Raw genomic sequence first — 24318 nt, forward strand, 5'->3', positions numbered from 1 at the left:
ATCCTACAGAGATAAGTCGGCCTCGTGATGTACTGATTAGTGCCTCTGCAATGGGGAAGTTCGGTGTTTTTATTATTATTTGTTAATAGACAGTCAAACTAAACCATTTTAAAAAAATAAAGCACCTGAATTACTTCAAGGGTTCAGTGTACCAATCATTTTCCGTTGGTTTTTGTTGCAATTCAAGTATCATTTGTAAGTAAAAACATTAATTTAAAAGAGCTATTGAAGAGGTAATTTTCCATACTAAATTTCGAGATAATCTTGGTCAAATGCATCTTAATGAACAAATGTGTTATTGGCATTATTATTTTTATTTTTTTAAATAAATTTATTGCATAAACAAGTATACATATTTAATACCAGGGCCTCAATTATGAAGGCAATTACAATTATAATTATTTTCATCTGTACATATCAAGACGATATACTTAACTTGTGTACTATCTGTAGTTCTGTAGTTTTAGTTTTTTTTGTTATTGTTTTATTAGTATAGGACTACTTATGCTCTAAAAGATAAAAAAATCTCCATCTCAGAACAGGCAGAGCCATGTTAGATGGAGACTATGATAAACAGAGAACACTCTGTTTTAATTTTATATTAATTAGTTTTATATAGATTCCCTGTTATTAAATATGTATACTAATTTTATGCAATAAATTTATAAAATAAATAAATCTGTATCTTCCTCAGTATGTTCTACATACTTGTCATCTCGACATCTTAACTTAAAACCCACTTGTTCTCTAAATCATTTCAATAAATCCGTAGCATTTGATAACAAAATATTTAAACAAAAAAACCTTCAATTAAATTTATTAATCTGCAGAATCACTTTGTAAAGCGCCCTTGAGGTATTAAATTACAAAAATGACGCTGTATAAGTTATCCATAATAATAATAATGGAATGATGATGAGTATGCTATAAGGCCGACTAATCTCAAGCATTTGTTTTGCATGCGAGTGGAAACTAAATAAACTAAACGAATAAATAAAATATTAAATAAGCATCACCCACCCTAATTTTGCCAGGACTGGTGGATTGAGACAATACAAAATCATCCTTCACCAAGAGTTTTCATCAACAAAATTGAATAAAATAGTGAAATAAAACGCTCAACATTATTTTAAACATGTTTTATAAAATCTACACAGCAAAATATTTTCTTGAACCAACCCTAACGAAACTCCTACAAATCACCCTTTTTGGTACTATGATATTTGTCAAAAGCAGCTATTGCCTTTATGATATCATTTGCCATTAATGTTGGTTCTTCGAAAGCAGCGAAATGGCCTCCAGTCTTAAAATCAGTCAGTTGAACGATGTTCAGATATATTCCATTGATCTGCCACTTTGTGCTGAAGACCAACTCGCGAGGAAACCGTGCGATTGCTGTCGGGACCCGGACAGGTAGACTAAAAACAAATTAAGAAAAATATAACAGGGAAACTGGCTTTCAAATAAAAATATGGACGCTCATATGGTGTAACCATAGTGTAAACATGAAAAAACATTATATTTTGTTTTTAATATAACTTTAGTTAAAATTATAACTTTAGTTTAAATTACAACATTAGTTTAAATGATAACTTTACTTAAAATTATAACTTTAGTCAAAATTATAACTTTGGTTAAAATTATAACATTAGTTAAAATTATAATTATAACTTTGGTTAAAATTATAACTTTAGTTAAAATTATAACATTAGTTAAAATTATAATTTTAACTAACGTTATTATTAAAATTCTGACTTGAGTTGAAATTGTAACTTTTGTAAAAATAAAACTTTTTTTTAAAATTATAACTTTAGGTAAAATTGTAACTATAGTTAAAATTACAACTTCAGTTAAAACAACCATAATTAAAATTATAACTAAAGTAAAAATTATAACTTTTTTTTAAATTCTGGCTTTAGTTAAAAATGACTCTATTGTTAAAATTATAACTTTATTTAAAATTATAACATTAGTTAAAATTATAACTTAAGGTAAAATTAAAACTAAAGTTTAAATTATAAATTTAGTTGAAATTCTGGCTTTAGTTAAAAATGTAACTATCGTTAAAAATATAACTTTAGTTAAATATAAATTTGAACTTTGAACTTCCAGACCACGCTACCTCTATATTCATACATCGCCTCATGCACACACGCCGCTTATTCCCTACTCTTGACATGTCCATCTTCAAGTATTTTATGGACTTGATCGTTCCATATCTTTTTCGTTTTCTGCATTTATAAACATTCGCATTGTAGATCCTTTTAGTCGTTCTTTCGCTGTCCATTCGCTCTACATGTCCAAACCAACGCAGCACCCCTTTTCCAGATTCTGTCGATAATGCATGTATCAGCCTTACATACATAGTTCATGGATCTCGACATTTGTGCACCTATCATACATCGTTGTACCACAAATTTGCAAGAGATCGCATTTCGACAGCATTTAACCTACTTTCATAATTACTTTTCCAATTCCATACTTCTCTCCCATACATTAGGGTCCTCAAAAATTATATTTTAGTAATTCATTACCGCTCCTTACAGTTTTTTTTTTTAATGAAGCGGAGTTCCTAACCATTTGTAAATCATTTTAAATTGCGAAATGCTATTCACATGTCTATAATATTTTAACGACACAAATATTCATATCGCACTAACTTTTCAACGTTGAGATTTCTGTGAGATTTTCGCATTGATTCCGCATATAGGCGCATTGATGCTGTGATGCACCTGCTATCCCAATATATCATGATGTTGTCCAAAAGTTCAGTCAAAGTGTATTTTTTGGTCAAACCGCCATCTGGTAAACTCATCCATTCAGGATTGGTCCAAGTAGAAAACTTCTCCAAAATATATGCAGCGAGACCCACTGGAGAGTCCAACAAACCAACTCCTAAAAATTCAATATATGTATTGTATTATGTACACAATACAATCATGCATCAAAAAATAGTTGTCAATCGATCCAATAAAACAGCCAAAACAAAGTGAGGGTTATCACTAGAGCCCTTACAAGGCACTGCAGATTGATTGAAAGGTTCTGCCCAACGCAACGCTGTCTTTATCGCTGCATAACGAGACGATACAAACTCACATCGATATTTATGTACGAAAATGTGTATATTTGTATGAAAATTCAAAGTGTTTTTGTCGGTAACTTGTAATTGAACACATTTGGAAAAAAAATATAAGCCTACTATATTTTTCACACAGAAAACTTCATTTTACTTTGTAGATAAAATTGAAGATAAAAATTTAACTCGTCATTAGAACACGTACCCCGGGCCTCAATTATGAACGCTATCTTCATCTGTATATATTGAGACGGTATACTATCTGTATTTTCCTCGGTATCTTCTACCTACTTGCCATATCCACATCATATGATTGAAACGAACCAATGAATGACCGCCAAAATTAGTCCGCAATCCTTACATCATTGATATTTAAAATAGTTCTCATTTATATTTTAAATAGGCTTCTGTGATAGAAAGTGCCCACTTCAAAGCGATTATAAACTCCAATAAATCCCAATTCAAGCAGAAAATGCTCGCTTGAACATAATTTTTAAAAGTCTTTTGACACTTGCCAAGACACTTGCTTTTAATTGTCTGTATTTATCTACTGAGTGACTACAAAGCTGGCTCCTTTAACGTCTCGATATGTTCACTCCGGAAGATAGTAAAACAGAATTATTTTATCATAGTGGTAACTTTCTTAGGCATAGATACTCTTATCTGAAATAGGCCAGAATCTAGCGACATTTTTTTTCGCATCTAGCCACTCATTTTGGAAACTAACAGTTATGTCAGAATTTAATTTGACTTCAAAATTTACTAATTTCTCTCTTATATTTTGAATAGGCTTTGAAGAAAGAAAATGCCAACCTCAAAACGATTAAAAAATTTAAGTAAATCGTAATTAAAGGAAAAATTTCTAAGTGGAACAAAGTTTTTGTCACTTTTGATGCGTAGATAAACGTATCGAGGGGTTCTAGACCCATCGATACCGGTTTATACAAACCGATGTACTTACATCAAAACTTGATGGTGGGAGGATCGGTAGTGTATCTTAGTAGTCATACAAACAAATGTACTTACATCAAAACTTGATGGTGGGAGGATCGGTAGTGTATCTTAGTAGTCGGTCAGGAGACTTTTATCTTCAACTATCTTCAACTATGACGTACGCTTCCCCTTGATTCATATCGATGTACCTACCCAAAACTTGAAGGTGGGGGGTCGGTACTATATCTTTATAATCGCTAGAGGGAATTTATCTTCAACTATACCATCAAGGTGAAGGCATGACGTCTTTATCTTCCCATAATTATCGAGGCCCTGGAGTCAGGCGTGATCACCATCCTCAGATATGAGGCACGGATTGAAGAGAGACAGGGGGGGTAGAGAAGATTTAGAAAAGCACCCCTGATGAATAAATAATAAAGATAAAATGTATTTCATTCTTACCCACAGTATCGGGTTTGGTAGACTGGAGGTGCATGTATCCCGATTCTTGAAGAATAAACTGGAATTTTTCGATCAGAGGATACACCTTAGACACGTGCTCATCTTCCATCATCAACCAGGGACAAAGAGATCCCACCAGCAGCTTCAACATTCCCGCCCCGTTGAGACCAGCGGGCATGTTCGTGTGGTAGCCATAAATTTCTTGCGGATAAAATGAACTCATTGCCTTAGTGACAGCACTTCCCCAGTCTCCTCCTTGAATTACGTACTTGCTGTAGCCTAGACGGGTCATCAGGTTCCGCATGATAACAGCAATGTGCGCAAATCCTAAACCGGGTTTTGACGTACCCTAAAAAAGAAAAGGACAGAGTATTGCCATTTTATTTTCTGGAGGAAGACACCCATGCGCGCAATTTTTTTAAGTCTCGTTTCAATATACCATTTGGATCAACCATTTGGAATCCACATTACAATAAGTAAATATGTGTTGTCGAATCTATACAAAAAAAATTCTTAGACGTTTATCACAGAAATGTCAATTGGGTTCCACATTAAATAGTTATGAAAAGAGACTCCAACACATTAACTTCAATACTTTAGAAACTAGAAGAAAGGTAAATGACTTGTTATCTTTATATATAATTCCTCTGTACGTGAGATGTCACCGTACTCCTCCTAAACGACTTAACCGATTTACGTGCAGTTTTCAGATAAATATAGATGTTTGCGCTGTGCGTGTTCGTAGATATTAAAACCTCCAATCTAATGTGTAAAAAAGAAGTTCGAAACATAAATGTTTTATTCATAGATCTACCAGGGTTGCATTCGAGGAGAATGCATTTGCAAAAAAATGTAAAGATGTTGTTTTTTTGTGTATAAAAAAGTTTGTTTTTGAATGTTTACAAACAGCATTTGTTTTTTGTGGATCTCAATCAGATTCTTTCCTAAAATTCTTAATAATTTCTACTAATTTATTTCTTTTTATTGGATTTTTGGTAACACTAAAATAACATTGAATTCAATACATTTTAAAAAATCGTATTCCTACATAAGTACACCCCTTTGTTAGTGAGACGGCCGGAGTTTGACATACATATACAAAGTGCGTTTTAATATTGATATATTAATTTTGTGCATTTAATTTTGATGGATTACATTGCTGGATTTTTTTCGATGCATATTTTGTTTATTGTTTTTATTAGTATTTTGTAAATTGTTTTTATTAGTTTTATATTAATGAACAATTTTTTTTCAATAATTTAATTTTGATTATTTTTATTGTTAATTTTATTTAAATACGTATTTTTTTCATGTTTATATTATTTTTAATTTTATTTCAATTTTTACAATAATTTAAATTCAATTTAATAATTTATTTTACTTATTTTATATAAATATGTATTTAGTTAGTGTTTACATGTAATTGATGAAAAATAAGTAGTGTCTATTTTTTTAATTGTTTCAATATTTATGTGTATTATGTATTATTTTTTCATTGTTTGTACACCAAATAAATAAATCAATTAATATAAAATAATATAAATCAACCTTAGAACCTCTATTTATAGTCTTTATTCAATAAAATACTTATAATAAAATCTTATGACAACATTCATCATTATCATTCCCTTTCCGCACCTAATAGTGCATAGGGCACTGCATTAATACAGCAACCGCTGCGTGTCTTGATAATTTTTTTTGTTACATGAAGGTGATGATCAGTCTTACGCTTCAGATACTGTCCAGGGACTATAATATATTCTAGTGAAGAACACCCTGTATGTTTTGTGTAACTAATGTATACCAAAAATAAGTAAATGCCAAAAAAAAAAACAATAAAAAAAACTTTAAATTTAAAAAAAAAAAAATCACATGAACCATGTCGGGAATCGAACCCGAGACCTGACAGGCAAACGCGCCGACCATTACACCACGAGGCCGACTATCTATACTATACTATATTACAACATTGATACATTATATTAAAAAAACGTTAAGTATTATTAAACTATTAAATAATATTTTATAGAAGGTAATATAGAAGTCTAGGCATCTACAGGGCTTATGACCTGTCATTAGCTGGTTTAAGTGGCCACTTTACACACTGTGTAACATTTACCATTCTGCCTATATTTGAACATCTATATTTCTTAAATTCTTCTTGATGTTTGTGAAGTTAAATAACTGAAACCTTTATTTTACTTAAACCTGCCAATGACAGATATAATCCCTGTAGATGCCTAGACTTCTACATTACCTTCTCTAAAATGTTCTTCATTTCTGTTGTAATATGTTAATATTAAATAATGGTTTGTCTTCGGGTCCTCAGATATTAGTTTCAATTATGATTCAAATCAAAGAGTAAAGACATAATATTGTACACATGTAAAGTAATAAATATATTTATTTTGTTTTTGAAGCTTTGAATAAATACAAAATAGTTGAGAAAAAAGAAAAGTAAAAAAAACTAAAAAAAATCAGATAAAATAGTTCAAAACATTTTTTTTAAGTATAAAAACAGAGAGAAAAAAAACACTAATAAATTTGAAACTTTTGAAAAAAATAGTGTTTTTTTTTTTTTTTTTTACAATTTCTTTTTTGCATTTACAATAGGTACACATTAGTTACAAATACGCAAAACTTACAGGGTGTTTTTACACTAGAATATTTCATAGTCCCTTGACTGGTACCTGAAGCGTAAGACTGATCATCTTACCTTCACGTAATAAAAAATGATCAAGATTTGCTGAGATTGGTGAACCAATGCAGTGCCCTATGCACCATTAGGTGCGGAAAGGGAATGATGATGATTATAAACGTAAAAATTGCATTTTCAATAAAAAATTATAAAAGCGCCATCTATGAATAATTAGTTACATATTTACGTTTAGAATCAATCACCTTAAATGAGGTTTTTTTCTAATCATAACGATATGTTATGTAACTGTTAAATTACTATATTTCTAGTTATAACGTTTTGGAATGGCTTTGTTACTGTCAATGCGGAATGCGGGGTAAGGAGTTTCGGGTAACATTAACTTGAGAATCATTATTCCAACAAAAACGTTAATAATCACTTGAGCACCCGTGACTGGCCGTTGAAGCCTATTTATTAATTTTCAAATAAAAAAATACCTGAGAATATCCATATCCAGGTAAACTTGGAACAATGATGTTGAAAACGAAATCACGATCTTTGCTCGGAGTTGCGAGAAGAGGAATCATCTTGTGGAATTCCACAAAGCTTCCTGGCCATCCATGGAGAAGAAGTAAAGGAATGATTCTCACATCCTTGACCGGTTTCTGTTTTATGTGGATGAAGTGAATATCCAGGCCTTGAATGTTTGTCTTGAATTGTGGGAATTTGTTCAAGTACTTTTCACGTTCAACAAAATCGTATTTAGTTCTCCAAAAGTCAACAACTTCTTTTAGGTAGTTTCCATTAAAGCCGTATTCAAATCCAACCTCCTCTAAGGGTTCAGTGTACCAATCATTTCCCGATAGTTTTTGTTGCAATTCAGCTATTCTCTAAAAGTAAAAACATTCATTTATACTGTCTGTTGTAGGGGTAATTTTTAATACCAAATGTCAAGGAAAAAACTTAACTATTACCGCATTTGTAACATCACCGCCCAAGTCATCAAGATAATATCCCGTTGACAATAAATATGTTCAACTTTGTTAGTCAAACAAAACAAAAACATTGTTTATTATAGTTAAGTATGATCTAAATTACGAGATGAGGACGACCAAGGAAGGGGTGGCATGATCATTTCAACCAAAATCTTAAGTCTGGTCATGTCAAAAGCCGACAGAACCGAAGGGCATGTATGACAAGTGTATGAACATGGAAGAAGCTAGGAATATATGACAGGATAGATGTGTGTGGCGATCCATTTTCTCTGCCTACTCCTACAGGAAATGATGTGATAGTAATAGTAGTAGTAGAGTAGTCTGATATAAATGTTTAAAAAAAGTCATATTACTGAATTTAATAACAAAACATTTTAATATCTCTTCTCTAAAGTGGATCACTTTAAAGAAAGGTCCTGACAGTAAATTTTTATAAACTCAGGACTGTAAACAAAAACTGTATTCATCTGAGTTAGAAAATGTACAGTAAATAAATGGAATATCAATAAATAGAATTTGATGATTACCTGATTATCGAACTCCACTTTGAACTGTCTGATGGAAGTATCTAATGATTTACTTGGAGTTTCAGTTCCCCACCATTCATTTTGATCTAGTTCAGGAGTTGGAGGATACTGGTTTATACTATATATAAAATATCCTACAAGTGCTGTTAATGCTGCTGTACCGAAGAAAAAGAATTTCTTGCAACCCATCTGAAATTGTTGAATAATAGGAAAACTAATTGTAATTTCAAATAAAGAGAAACAAAAAGACGAACATTATATCTTGAATATGCTGCAACTAATTGAAAATATCAGTTTTACTAAATTAAGGGAGAAGGAATATTTAAGGGAAAATAAAATTTTATCTTTGCCATATTTTTTTATTTTCAAAATAATTCAAAACATTTACAGCTCTTCTTTTTTGGTCTTATAATATTTGTCGAAAGCAGCTACTGCCATTATGATATCGTTTGCCATTAATTCTGGTTCCTCAAAAGCGGCGAGATGGCCCCCAGTTTCAAAATCAGATATCTGGATGATATTTGAGTATATTCCTGCTAGCATCCATTTTGTGGCAAATATAAACTCATTGGAAAATCTTGCTACAGCTGTCGGAATATGTACAGGAAGACTAAAGAAAGAAAGAAAAATGTAATAATTAGATAATAAGGGGATGTGTATTATCTAAAAATATGGCTACTTCTGATCAGCAGTCATGGTAACCGTAAAAAGTACTAGCCGGCCTCGTTACAGAATAAATTAATGCAACAAAAAAGCCGAATTATATCTTGATCATCAATCGGTGTCAGTTGATATTAAAGGTTTTATCAAATAAAAAAAAAGCCTTACACTTCTATGTTGAGTTTCAAATGCGGCCATTTCATCGATTGTGCTTGTAATCGCATCGATGTGGTTATACATCGGCTGTCCCAATATACCATGATGTTATCCAATAATTCGGTTAATGTATACTTTTTGGTCAAACCGCCATCTGGTAAATCCGTCCATTCTGAATTAGTCCACGAAGCATATTTCTCCAGGATATATGCTGCTAGACCTACTGGAGAATCCATCAACCCAATACCTGAAAGAAGACACAATGAAAAATCAAGACAAGTGATGATTGGAATACAATCTGCCATTATTTTTAACAGTTATTCAGTCTGTCAATCACACACATTTGTTGACTTATTTTGAAAATTATTTCCTGAAATTGATTGTCCAAACTTAGCTTAATATTCTTGACACCCAATTTTATTATTTTGCCAAATTTACAATCCTGTATACTAGATCTAATATACGTAAATCTATGGTGTAGATGCATGATATCAAAATAAAAAAAACTTATAAGTAAAAATTTAATGTTACATTCAGGTTGTTTTTTTTTAAATTTGAGTAATAGAAAAAAGAGTAAAGAAATAGAAACGATAAAGAATATTAAATTTAAGTTGATAATTAAATTAGGGAAAAATACGAGAGCAATTTAAAAGTTTATCGGGAAAAGAAAACATTGACATTTATATTTTTGACCCAGTTTATAAATAGAAGCTTAAATTATCATTTTCCGTTGTGTCTATAGAGTATGAGTTATACAGCCTGCATGCCTCTGTCCTAGTGTTGATTTACAAAACGGAATCTCCAGCACTTGATTCCTTATTTGACTATGGCGCTAGAATAGATATGGCGATTGAATATAGATCTAACTTTTACATGAACAAAAATACCACAAAAAACACGAAAGACAAACAAAGGTTAAAATATTTGTATCTATGTCATACCCAACGTATCTGGTTTAGTACACTGCATATGCGCATATCCCCATTCTCGAAGAACAAATTCAATTTTTTTGGTCAGAGGATACACTTTTGCAATATGCTTTTCTTCCATCGCCAGTGAAGGCCACAAGGTTCCAACTAAGAGTTTAAGCATTCCAGTTCCGTGAAGGCCAGCGGGAAAGTTCGTGTGACAGCCATAAATTTCTTCCGGATAAAATGAACTCATCGTTTTGCTGATAGCACTTCCTATATCTCCTCCGTGAATCACATACTTTTTGTAACCAAGACGTGCCATCAAGTTTCGCATAATGACTGCCACGTGCGCAAACCCCATGTCAGTTTTGAAAGCGATCTAAAAGTTAAGAAATACATCAAAATATCATTTAAATTGATTTTATCGATTCAGTATGCCGAGAAAGGTGTAAACCATAAAATTATAATATACCAGTCCGGGTATTAACCTCGGCTCTACCCGACCGAGTTTTTCCAGGGTATGCTTGGCTACAACAGTTTAGAGACTAGAAAGAATGTGTATTTGACTACACATTTTTATCTATTGTTGCGCGGTACGATCGATAATCCTAGTGGCTCAATCACAAATAACTATCAACGTGCATAAAAACATGCTAAGCATTTGAGCGATCACAATGAACAATAATGAACATGCTTAAGTTATCGCAGTCATAGGTCAACGCGTGTGTAATCTTTAAGTTAACGCTTGCGTCGGTTTGTTTTTTGTTTTCCTCGTAAATAAATACAGTTTATTGGCGAAAAATCGGCGTTTACTATAAAAATTAATACAATATATTGCATTTGCAAAAGAGTATCTAATACAAAAAAGTGTGAAATAAATTACAATTACTATGGCGACTGCTTTTTTTGATATTTGGCTTGCCAACCGAGCCGGCTAAATGCAATAAATAGCATGATGAATAGTAAATATATAAATAAAAATAGCAGTTTTGTTATATTTTCCATATTTACACCGGTGAAATTGAAATATGTGATTGCGCAGCAGGATTATATGTCGCGAAACGTAAATATTTCGACATTTAATATTAGGTGTTCACGAATGTTCTATTGTGATCGCGAATACGATAAACAACCATAGTAAGAAATTGTTATCACGTCGGTAGTAATTTGTGATTGAGCTACTAAGATAATGATGAGCATTGGTTTGTATGTTCCTAATAATTACCTAAGACAACATATATTGTTTTATATTCCGATATACAGGACCAATCTGCCGATGGTTATGGCTGTTGGAAGGGGTATTGCCATGCTGAACAACATCGCTCTGGATATTAATTTATTCCATGTAGCAGGATTCTCCTACTACTTTGACATGAGTCTCTTTCATATATTTTTTTATAATATGGACGTATTCAATGTATGTTTGTAATGTGTGTGTTATTTTTAAATAAATTAACCGAATAAAAAATAAATAAGTTTTGGTTTATTTTACCTGCGAATAGCCATAGCCTGGAAGACTTGGAACTATGATGTCAAATACGAAATCACGATCATCGCTTGAAGATGCGAGAAGGGGAATCATTTTAAAGAACTCCACAAAACTCTCTGGCCATCCGTGAAGAAGAAGTATAGGAATGACCCTCCGATCCTTGGCTGGGGTCTGTTTTATGTGGATGAAGTGAATGTCCAGTCCTTGGATGTTCGTCTTGAACTGTGGGAATTTGTTGAGGTATTTTTCTCTTTCAGCGAAGTCATATTTTGCTCTCCAAAATTCTACAACTTCTCTGAGGTATTTTCCATTGAAACCGTATTGAAAACCTACATCCTTCAACGGTTCATAATACCAATCGCTTCCTAATAGTGCCCGTTGCAAATCAGCTATTCTCTGTAATTAAATATACGTATTGTACACACAGACATGTAGTTTATTTCATTTGTGATCTGAATATTTGAGTCATCCATTATTAATTGATTGAGTTGGCTGCTGGCGATAAAGACACAGCCCCGCGTAGCTGTTAAAAAAAGCTTCACTAAAATAACATATTTTGAACAATATTATCTAAAATAGATGTGTTTTAGAGCCAGTATTAATTAGAATAATGCAAAATTGAACTTCTTGCACAAATAATCTGAAAATATCAAACTTTGTTTTTTAGAAATATTAAGATTTTTTATGTCTAAACACAAAATTTTATCACTTAGTAAATACGTACATATTTTACTAAGAAATTAAAACTTTAAAACACTGAGTATTCTGTATTATCCTGTTACTATGCCTCTCTGTATAGAAATTTAAAATGTACCTGCATTAAATATAACATATAATGTCGACTAAATATAATTTTATTTTTATAATTTCCTACTTTAAGTACAGTAAAACCCCCTTTTTACGTTTTTCAAAGGAGCAAGAAAAAAAGTTTAAAATTGAGGAAAACGCTTAAGTGAGGAAATGAAAAATGTATGGAAAAAATATGAATTACATTTAAAAAAAATGATTTGCTACACTATAGTGTTTATATACTTCCAAAAAAATAGTAAAAACGGTGATACGTGGAAATTGACAATAATTTTTTACCTATTTTCAATGATTTCACCAAAAATAATTTTAAATTTTTTCAAACAATATTATGTAATTTGTTTTTTTTTAAATTTAAAAACGGCTTGTTAAAATTATTTTATGTGTAAATAAAAAAAACTAAAATGGAATTTTAAATTTATAGAATTAAAGTTTCCCCTAAATGTTGGGAAATTTTATTTATACGGTATCACTTTTTTTTCTATGGCATCACTAAAAACAACTGTCATATAGTTCGCGGCTTTTTAAACCATCTTTTTTATAACTTTAAATAGTTCTATTGTTATGTTTTAAACATCGCAATTTAATGACATTAAAACTTTATTGTTTTTAAACGTTTGTCAACTGTGTATCATAATTTGTACAAGTCAATGTGACGTTTTTGTTCAAATGAAAACTAAGACTAACCTTAAAGGTTAATAGGAACTAGGAACACTTAAACAAAAAGGTCAATTACACTGCACCTGCTTTGAATTTATGTTAAGACAATAATTTATCTTTTATTAGTTGTTTACCTGTTTTTATTCTTCATTCGCGTGGCACACGCGGTGACGCGCGGGCCACGGCATCATCATTACAACATAATTTTGTTTTTTTTGACACATCAAATGAATTCCGAAATTTTTTAAAGCGTAAAACCGGGGTTATGAAAAATGTAAAAAACGTTAATTGGGGGGAATATTTGTATGAGAATGTATGAAATATAATGGGTTCTGAACATTTCGTAAAATTGAGGAACGTAAAAACGAGGTTTTACCGTATATAATTAGTTTTAAACAATGCATTTAAGAACGTTTTAAAATGAATAATTGTTGTATTAAAAATGTCTACATCACAAGTAAATTTGTTGGCTAAGGAATGTAAACGCGGAATCGGAGAGCGTCTTTAGAGTGGATACATAATCAAATATAAAAAATAATAGTATCATTGAAATGAATAGAAAGAAAAAAGACATAATTGAAATGATAATTGAGATATGGTTTCTAAAAACTCACTCTATACTATTATAAGAAATGAAAGTAATAAATAATATGCCAAATAACAGTGAGTACTAAATTAAATAATACAAAAATACAAAGAAATATCAAGATATATAAAAAGCAAATAAAAGTATGGACGAATTTTCAGGAGATTAGTCAATTTCTGATAATCTCAAACTTAAAAAGATTGACAACCTCGTCCCTATAAATTAATTTAAAAAAATGGTGTAAAATCCCTCAAATAAGTTTAATATGCCAACCGGTTATAGAATACGACTGTTGGTTGTTTATCAAGGCTCAAAAGTGAACCAACACAAGTTATTTTAAATCCAACCAAAGCTTTTACCAAATTACAAGTACCTACCTAAAATACTTCTCCTAACATGTGTTCAATGTTACATGTCTAGACTATCGGCACTCAGAAAAGTCATAAGGATGTTTAAAGAAAAATAACCAATAAAAACTATTAGAATCTGAAAGTTGCAGTGTTTTGGAAACATCATAAGAGACACCCAGATAAATATGAGTTCTTTATATATAAAATAAAAAGGAGAGAGTTTTTAATCTACACGTCACGATATTAACATGTATGACACTAAAAAACGTAAAGAAAGACGTAAAAGACAATGACAAAATCTTATTTGATTAGCTATCAGAAAACTGTGTCAGTACAAAATATTGACTGATCATTTTCTAGATTGTAGATATCGGTGGCAACTACGTAAACTATCGTGTGTTGAAAATATCAACTTTTCAGGAGAGCTATAAAAATGTTTTTGTTCACCTAAGTTACAATTCTAAAGCTGTTAATTTGAATTTTGGATTATACTTTGAATTAACTGTTCTTACACCCATGTGACTAATGATATGTGATGTTATTTTATAAAGTTTTTATTAAAACTATTGTATCATAATAAATACATTATTTCCCTTTATACAAGCACTTTGCTGATTAGGAATAACTTTTTTTTATCAAAGGAGAAGTTTTTGCCTTCTTATTATTTACATCTTATTTTTGTTAAGTTAATAACTCAAATTAGGATAGAGTGGGGTGCTAACCTCGGACCTCTGATCCGTGAGTCCGCAACACTAGCCACGGGACCACAACCCGATTCAAATAAAATATAAATACTTATGAAAATTTCTGTGTTTTCTCATGACATTTAAAAATGATGTCTACAATTACAAACACTTTTTGATATTTCAGTGTTAAGTTTTTTTCCGAGGAATCCTTGTTGATTCAAAAGACCGTTTATGAGGGGGTTAAAAGCAAAACCGCCACAGTCTTTGCGGAGATCAACAAAACCAGCAGTAAAAATTCTATTTCTTTTAAGTTCAAAATGCAACTTGTGCGTGGTAAAACAGACAGGTAAAAGACTTTTCATTTTAAGTTTAATGTGTACATTGAACTGAAAAGAAATAGTAATTTGGCAACTCGTTTTATATGTATAACTTACGACGTATTAGTTTCTTTTTGTAAAAAAACAACGTAAATAATCGTATGTATTTCATACAATAGTTTAAAACAAATTTTAGTCAGTCGTATTGTTCTCCATAGCGAGAACTCAAATTAGGATTTTTTTTAATCACGTAATTTTTGACCTCTTAAATGCTTATTTCTGGATGATCTATTCATTTTTACCAAAACATTTTAACTTTTGTGTGTGTGTGCAAAGCAAATGAAACCCGTACACGGGACAACGTACGCTCTGACGGCGTAATAAAATGTAACTGATAACATTTATCGATACTATTACAAGTGCGATCATTGTGACCTTCTCCCCAACAGTAATGTAATAAAACCAACTGGTCCAAGAAGAAGTTTTAAAAAGTTGGAAAATTGTTTTCAGGCGATGCCTAGTATGTAAAATAACTCAATCAGACTAATATCTTCACAACAATAAAGGTTTCAGCTCTTTAACTTCACTAAAACCAACAGATGGAAAAATGAAAGAAATATGGATGTTCAAACACAGGAAAAATTTAAACCAGAGAATGACAGTTCATAAGCCCTGTAAATGACTTGAGTTCCATATTGCTTTCTCGAAAATGTTCTCCATCTCTATTTGTAATTTGTTGATCATAATGACTCCCTAAGGGGTGAAATCCAGTCATTTGTCTACAACCATTTGGACAAACTCAAAATATTATCATAATTCATAGTAAACTTTCATCACCCAGTATACACAAATATTGAAGAACACCCTCATCGCATTAAAGGTAGGTCCATTTCCGTGCTCCATTCCTTTATTCAAATACTCCTACTTAGTACAAAATGAAATGATTTTATACACAATCCGCTTTTCGTTAACAGTAGCCTTCGAGTAGAAAGCGCTCGTCCATGTTTCTGGTTCGATTTCACGCACGGATTTTTTATCCGCCTGGACTCAGAGAAAATAATAAATACAGCAGGAAAAGGGTAGATTTTTTTACCTTGGCATCGAATTCCACTTTGAACGGTCTGATGGATGTATCTTGTGATTTGGGTGGAGATCCACGACCCCACCATTGGTCTTGATCCAGTTTGGGAGTTGGAGGATGTTGATTTGTAATATAAATTAAATACCCAACAAACCCAACTAAAGCGACCAAAGTGAAGATGCAGATTTTCTTGCAGCACCCCATCTGGAATAGGTTCTTTTAAGTTTTTTTTTATTATGAAATAAGTCACGTTATCAATATTTTTGCTGCGCGAGGTCGGAACTTTTTTACTAAGGATTAAAACGTGAAAATTTTGAATTACCTGAAGACGAGACGTTCCGCGCCCAATTAGGACAAACGGCACCTATTACGTCGCCGCGCCATACTTGCACGCAATGTTTGTTAGAAACGCCCTCGGGTGGCATAACGCGTGACGTCAAAGTGACGTGACCCAACTGCGAGCCGTTTTGTATGTGCTCGATATTAAATCCGAAAAAAGCGAATGAAAACATTAGAATCATAAAAATCCGTTCTGAATATTTGATTTGTTTTCAACGTTTTTCCCAATTTATGAAAAAACCTTTTTGTTCCACATTTGGAACCCAAATTCGCTTTTTTTTCCTTTAAATTACCGCAAAAAATGCCCGTTTTAATATGTAATATGTCCGAGATTTGCGTTGGATATTATTTTAGACGTTTTTTTTTCATGTGTACGAATCTGGATCTACTATTTTTTACCTGTGCAATATGCGCTAAAAGGGACTGGTAAGGGTAAAGTCAGGCAAAGGAGCCAATAATACGCCGTTCGCCATACCATGCCATGCTTCGTACTTACTATTAATATTGTACTTAACTTAATATTTTACTTAACTCAATATTGTACTTAACTAAATATTGAACCTTACTTAATATTGTACTTAACTAAAGGCCGTAGTTTGGTAAAACGAACGCAAAATTAGGAAATCATACGATTTAGCCATTTTAAAACGAATGTTTTTTTTTAAATCGCGTAATAATAAAAATAAAAAAAAACCAAATTGGATAAAAACAATATTTTTTAAAGGTATTTCTGTTAAAAAATGTACTTAAAAGTTTTATGTAACTAACCGGCAGATTACGCCATTTCAAATTTAGACTGAGCTTAGGTATCTGGGATCTCAATAAAGACTAAGTATTGAAATAATTTTTAAAAAATAATTTGAAGATAATAAATTGAACATAAAAGTGGCAGCAGCCAAATTTTAATTTTTTGTTTTTGAAAAGAAATACAAGCATTAAAATGCTAAAATTTTAAAATCACATAAATTTTTGTGACATTTTCCTTTATTTCTACGTAAAATTATGCATTCGGTAATACTTAAAAAAAATAAAAAATTGAAATACTTTAGTTGATCCCGTGGTTTATCCTCTAAGGTACAGATATCTGTACCTTAGAGCAGCGGTCGGCAAACCGCGGCTCGCAAGCCGCATGTGGCTCTTTTGCCACTCGAGTGTGGCTCACACAGCCTACGTTTTCGCGTATATTGCCAACGGTTCTAATGAAGAACTTTTGGGGTCATTGTCACTGAAAGGTCAAACACGTGGCCAAGATATTGCTAATGTTGACATTAAATGCACAGAGAAACACCCTCTTAAACTGATGGGCCAAAAAGTATTACCGTATTGAGAAAAGGTTTTGTTTCTATTTTGAAAGCGAACATTGATCACGAGGTACAAGTTTACCATTGCATCATTCACCAAAAAACGCTTTGTGCGTAGACATTTCCAGAAAAAAATTGTCAACATAATTGTACAATAGCTAAAGCTCCTCATTTAAATAAATAAATAAACGGAGAGTGAATAAGCAAATCGTCTGGTATATAATAAAGTTCGTTGGCTTTCAAGAGGAAATGTTTCAAAACGAAAATAAATTTGGCTCTTAAAGGAGTTCTTAATTGTTGTACTGCTGATCGTTGGCTTTTTCGACTAATGAGTTTGCTGATTACTACCTTAGAGCAGTGGTCCTCAACCTTTGGGCCGCGGCCCGGTACCGAGCCGAGGACTAATTGATACTGGGCCGCGCAAGGGCCTGCTTAAAAATGAAAATACTTTTGAAAAATCGAGCATACCAATAAAATTTATCATAGTGCAGTAATTACTGATAGTTAATATTCTTAGGTCATTTCTTGCACTAGGAAAACAAAACAAATTGTTTTTCCAAAAATAATTTTATTCATTAGTAAGTATTTATTTATTTATTCATATTTTTTGCTTACAAACTGTAATTAAGAATAAAAATAATGTGACCTCACTGGGGTTTCCCGTGCCGAGGACACTTAACAATTTAGTTGTTTTAAATTACATTTGAGAATAAACAAAGAAGACTAACTTAAAAAACAAACATAATTAACAAATATTCAGACAGTTATAAAAACAAGGTATTTATGTACATCTATATTATTTATATCACAAAACACACAATGAAAACAACAAAAACCTAACATAAGCTATACAGTTGTGGAGCAGTTGATTCAGCATTGGTATGGGCGAATGAGACAATCCATTTTACTTCTACCTAGCTCCACTATCCATTTTTTTATAGCCTTTCTAAACATTTTCTCATTACTAATTGCTTTAATAGATAGTGTAAGTAGGTTATAGATTTTAATGGAATAATACTCAAAATCCCTTTGTCCGAAAGTGGTATTATTTAGTATTTGTTTAAGTTGTTTATGTGTTGAGGATCTAGTGATTATATTATTTGTATGTGATGTATTGTGGGGGTTATGTCTTTCATTTGAGTAAGAGTAGTTTTTGAATGTTTATTTACTTTTTACCCCGGTTCCCCTATTCCTAAATCTCTATTGCCATTTCCGACATCCTATCCATGCGAAGCGGGGTTTTATGCAGTGACAGCAACCAAAACAAAACAAAGAAATAAACTGGACATAAGCAAGACACTTCGGATGTCACAATCTCTTATTACCCCCAGATGGAACCATCTCGTTTCAATGAAGCAAGCGCAGGGTTTATTTTAAAGGCATGCTTAAACACGATTCAATTAAAACACATAAAACTTCGACATCAAAACGTTTAAATAAAATAGATAAATAACTTTCAAGTTAATATATCTGCAACATATTAGAATAACATTAAAATCCCGATATTAAACCCCAAGCGTTCTCAATTTTTTTTTTCTATTTTAGAAAAAAATACTTTCAACCTTCCGTTGAACCTTAAGAATATTAAAAATACCCATGAATCCAAAAGAAAACAAAAAAATTATCTGAAATTAAAATTTAATAATCCTTCATTGTTATTATACAGGGTGTCCTTTAAACCCTGTCACATCCGAAACCACGATGATCAGTATGAGCAAGACATATTGGCACATAAAAATATTTTTTTACAACGACTAAAATCTTAAAAAATAAAACATCGAAAAAAAACAAATGCATGTAAGAAAGGAGGAGGAGGGCAATCAGGGTAAGCAATCATTTGTTTTTTTTTTATATTTAAAAAAAAATTGTTTGTTCTAAATATTTTTTTTAAATATGCTAATATGTCTTCTTGCCTATACTGATCATCGTGGTTTTGGATGTGACAGGGTTTAAAGAACACCCTGTATAATATATTTTTTCTTATTTTTTCCCACAAACCGTGTGTTTTCTCCGCTATTATTTGTCACTCTCACTTATGTACCACAGTTGTAAATTGTATTATTATATATCGTACAAATATATTGTTATTAAAAAATATATTCATTCATTCAATGTGTGTCCCACCCCTTCCCCCCAGTGGGCCGCGGTAAAATTAAGAAACGTTGACCGTTCCGCGGTGACAACAAGGTTGGGGACCACTGCCTTAGAGGATGAAACACGGGAGTCCACATTTTGCTGATTTGTAGTTAAAAATGCAGAAATTATCGCAATACGCTATTTTTAATGTGAATAAAACACCAAAGTCCACATTCGTCCTAAAAATAATGCTTTGAGTTGAAATAAAAATCTAAAGTCCACTTTGTTTTAGTGAAAAAACAACAGTAGTCCCAGATATGCTATTACTATCAAAATAATTCTTATTTTACATTGAAAGTTCCTTATGGATTGAAATTATCTCATTTGGTTAAAAAAATACGAAATTTATAAAACAGGCAATCAAAGAATCTTGTTTCTTGAACATTTTGTTCGATATGACTTTTGTGCTTTATCCTTTGGTACAGATTAAGTTCAATATTTTTTAAATAATAAAATGTTGGAAAGGTGCCTATACTTAGGCTATACAAAAACAATAGGTTTTAATTTTAATGAAATTATTGTCACAAAAAAATAGTTTAGATTTTTGATAAATCAATAGTAATTTTTATTTTTTTTAAATAAAATTTTCTGTGGTATTGTGATCATTTTTATCATGACTTTGATATTTTTATTTTTTTTCCGAAATTCTGTGTTTTTTAAAAATAATTTAATACACAAACTGTGTTATTAATGTTCCATGAAACATGCATAGTATAATGAAATACAAAATAAAACAATTATTGTTACTTTTCGAATAATTATATGTATTTCTACCCAACGTACTAAAAAATTATTAACGCCGTCCATAACACGTCAATTAAAAATAATTACAAATATTTGAGTTCTTGTGATTAACCCACCGATGTCAAAATGCGTAAATATCATATTTTAACTATCTGCACTCAGCGGTGCATAGGGCATTTTATGGCAAATTATGCGTATGTCAATCATATGTATCTACATGAAGATAAACCGATTAACCTTAGGCTTTCGCTACCATTCCAAAGACTGAAATATTACATTGATAATTCAGCATTAAAATTTTTTATACTTTTTATTTAGTCTTAAAATAGTACATAATATATGAATGTCCTAATATTAACTTACCTATATAAAATTATTATTAAAATATACACTAATTAATAACATTTCTAAACAATATACGTACATTAAAAAAAAAGCTTCTTTGAAGCCAACTCACAACGATTACTTTTGACGAGCTAATTTATCTGCTACACACATGTTTTTTTTAAACTAACATGTAAATGTTTTTTTATTTATTTTTATTTCTTCTAATATAACTGTACAGCTCGGTGCATTAGTGAGTTCTATGTCTTAGTCTTCTTACGAAATAGAAGCCTTACTTCATTGTTCTATCTATTCTTTCTCAAAATTACTGCATAACAGTAAGTTTATTTTTTTCCTCTTCAGTAGCCAAAAACAAAACACTACTACAATAATTTATATGATGAATGAATGATAATTTTATGTCGATTTTGCCAGGAGTCGAACCTGAGCCTTAAGCAAGGTAGGAGAAAGCACCATCCACTCCACCACGCGATGGACTTACCTCAGCTCGATTCCGTTTTCCAGGATTTTCACCCGCGAGTCTCAATCCTCTATCGAGTCAAAAACACTAGTCTAGGATGATAGTTTTATTTCACTCACATTGTATTCTAATTTCCGCCCGGACACGTGTAAAATAACTGGGCTTGTAAAAGGGAATTATTGTGGCAGAGCGGTGTTCAAACTTAGACCGGTTTTCCGTAATCCATCGACACTACTATAGTACAACTCCGTTCAAATGTTGATAATATCGAGGCTGATACTGACAGAATGCATTAAGGTCTTTATAAACGGTTTTTAGAGCCAGACCGCGAAACTTCAGAGCAACATTCCTCATGGTAAGCTTTAAAAAAATCCTTATAAAATTATCCAAAAACTCACTTAAAAAAAAATATGATCTTAAAATTTAGTAAATCCTTAATTTCTTGGACAAGCAGTCCCTTCCCAAACCTCCACCCCTTTCCTACCCAACAGCTTTACTTGTCCGCGTCTGGGCCGCGATTATGAACGGCTATCTTCATTGATATATACTGAGACGGTAAAAACTAATTATAAAGGTGTTTCTTTCTGTCATGGATAAAAAATCCTGAGTTGTTTTCCTGTGCAGCATTTTATGTTGTACTATAAAGATATTTAAAAGATTTACAAATGTATCTCCATTTGGAGCATTAAAAAAAAACTAAGAAGAAAACATTGCAGTATTAAGAATACGAAAAAAATGCATTTTAGAAAACAAATTTACTTTAAAGACTCGTTAAAAAAGTACCAGATATTTAAAGTATAAAAAATCACTAATTTGTCTCTCCCGAAAAGTTGGGTTTTAGGAGATAAAGTATTTTTGTACGAAAATGTGTATATTTGTGTAAAAATTCAAAGTATCTTCGTTGGTAATCGACAATTAAACATGTTTAGAAAAAAAAATTGTAAATATATTCTATTTTTCATACAGAAAACTTAATTTTATCTTGTAGATAAAATTGAAGATACATTTTATCTTTCCATCAGAATAAGTACCCTGGTCAGTATCGCTTCGTTAGTCAAATACGTTTTTATCTCAATTTTTTTTTGTTGAGGAGGGGTAAGGGTTCGTGGAAGGGATGCTAGTCCGAGAAATTAAGGATTTACTCCATTTTGAGATAAAAAAAATTTTAAAATTATTTTTTGGAAAAATATTATAAGGACTTTTTTTAAAGCTAACCATGAGGAATGTTCCTCTAAAGTTTCACGGTCTGGCCCTGAAAAACCGTGTATATTTCATATATTTTTAAATATTGGTGCAAGACGTTGATTTAAAATTTTATGCCATGCCTAGAATAAAGATTACTCTTTCAAAGCTTTAAAAATAAAAAAGAATATGTGGGAGAAATATTGCGTTGAAAGAATAAAAAAGCTTTAAATGCGATTATCTCGGAACTTGTTTTAATGCATTCTGTCAGTGTCAGTAAAGCCTCGATGAATGCTACTAAGTTGGTAGGTAATCTTATTTATATGAAATAATATTATAGGTTTGTATTGAAAATAATATATTTTATATAAAACTCACCCTAAAATATCAATCAGAACTTTTATAAAAACGCAACTAAAAATGGATAATCACACAATGATACCCGTCTTCAGATATTCCAATGAATATAAAATTTATGTACGTTCATTCGGTGATATTATACCTACCAATACAATAATAATAAGTAGAGAGCACAGACTACAGATATCTTGTAGAGAGATCAGAGAAATTAGGCTCACCCGACGTGAGTTGATATTTTAAAAGGTAAACAAAAGATAAGTTTAAAAAAATAACAGTATAATCACAATTAGAAACAATATTATTATTATCGCAACGCTTTCTATAGGAAATGATGTTAGTAAAAATAACTTGTACATACGTCTAATATGATGGGCGTTGATTGTTTACTGCGGATTAGTGTGGAACTAATGGTGGGAAGAATCGAATTAAAATAATCGAAATACTCGATTATTAAAAAGATCGAGACATTTCGAAATGCTTACAACTAATCGAGTTCACTCGTACTAATCGGAAAAATAATCGAGATATCTCGAGTGAATTCATTCGAAATGGTTTTCCGAGACAATCGAGATATGAATTCGGACTTGAGATTTCGAGACAATCGAAATATGATTTCGGACTTGAGATTTCGAGACAATCGAAATATGATTTCGGACTTGACATTTCGAGACGATATTTCATAGACTTTTATCACTTTAAAAATGTTTTTAGAAAGTTATATTTCCCTATTAATTTGTATTAGACTTTGAGAAATACTTTGTATTATGTGATTTATAAATGAATAAAATATTGCTTCAAAATCCTAAATAACGATGTAAATTCAGGTTATTTTTTTTTCAAAATTCAAGAAATGATAGTAGCACTATGAACATAACGCCATTGTCATTTGTAAAAATATTTGAAACTAGATGGCAAAGTTAAGTTAAGTTTAAGTTGTGCTTTGTTTTTGCAAATAAATCTTAGTTTACTGATAGCGCAGATGTGTGTGTGACTGCACTTCGGTAAAAAAAATATTTAGTTACGCCACTATTAATCCCGGAGCGCGTACTATTCGCAAATCATTTACTTATTTATTCACGGACTATACGGTCAATTTAATAACAGTATGTTTTTTACG

The 24318-nt window shown here is 31.4% G+C and overlaps 1 protein-coding gene across 10 annotated transcripts; it reads right to left on the bottom strand.

Moving 5' to 3' along the window:
- Positions 1-1127: 1127 nt before the first annotated feature.
- Positions 1128-23591, bottom strand: LOC148274160 (juvenile hormone epoxide hydrolase 1-like). Of its 10 annotated transcripts, none has more exons than XR_015824369.1 (10): positions 23560-23591; positions 16347-16538; positions 11851-12243; positions 10389-10737; positions 9460-9694; positions 8632-9241; positions 7607-7999; positions 4472-4820; positions 2661-2895; positions 1128-1418 (listed from the first exon to the last, which is right to left on the bottom strand). XR_015824369.1 is itself a non-coding variant. In XM_088237550.1 (6 exons), exons 2-6 carry the CDS (start codon positions 8818-8820, stop codon positions 1193-1195), a joined length of 1392 nt encoding a protein of 463 aa, XP_088093676.1. In that variant the 5' UTR covers positions 23560-23591; the 3' UTR covers positions 1128-1192. The 10 variants fall into 10 exon arrangements, 4 of the variants coding, with proteins under 4 accessions (XP_088093676.1, XP_088093677.1, XP_088093678.1 ...); XR_015824371.1 differs by having other exon boundaries at positions 16347-16550; XR_015824374.1 differs by having other exon boundaries at positions 16347-16550; positions 23486-23591.
- Positions 23592-24318: the final 727 nt, after the last annotated feature.

The sequence above is a fragment of the Micrasema longulum genome, unplaced genomic scaffold (genome assembly GCF_059751315.1).
Source record: "Micrasema longulum isolate JH-2025_06_02 unplaced genomic scaffold, ASM5975131v1 h1tg001738l, whole genome shotgun sequence".
Lineage (NCBI taxonomy): Eukaryota > Metazoa > Arthropoda > Insecta > Trichoptera > Brachycentridae > Micrasema > Micrasema longulum.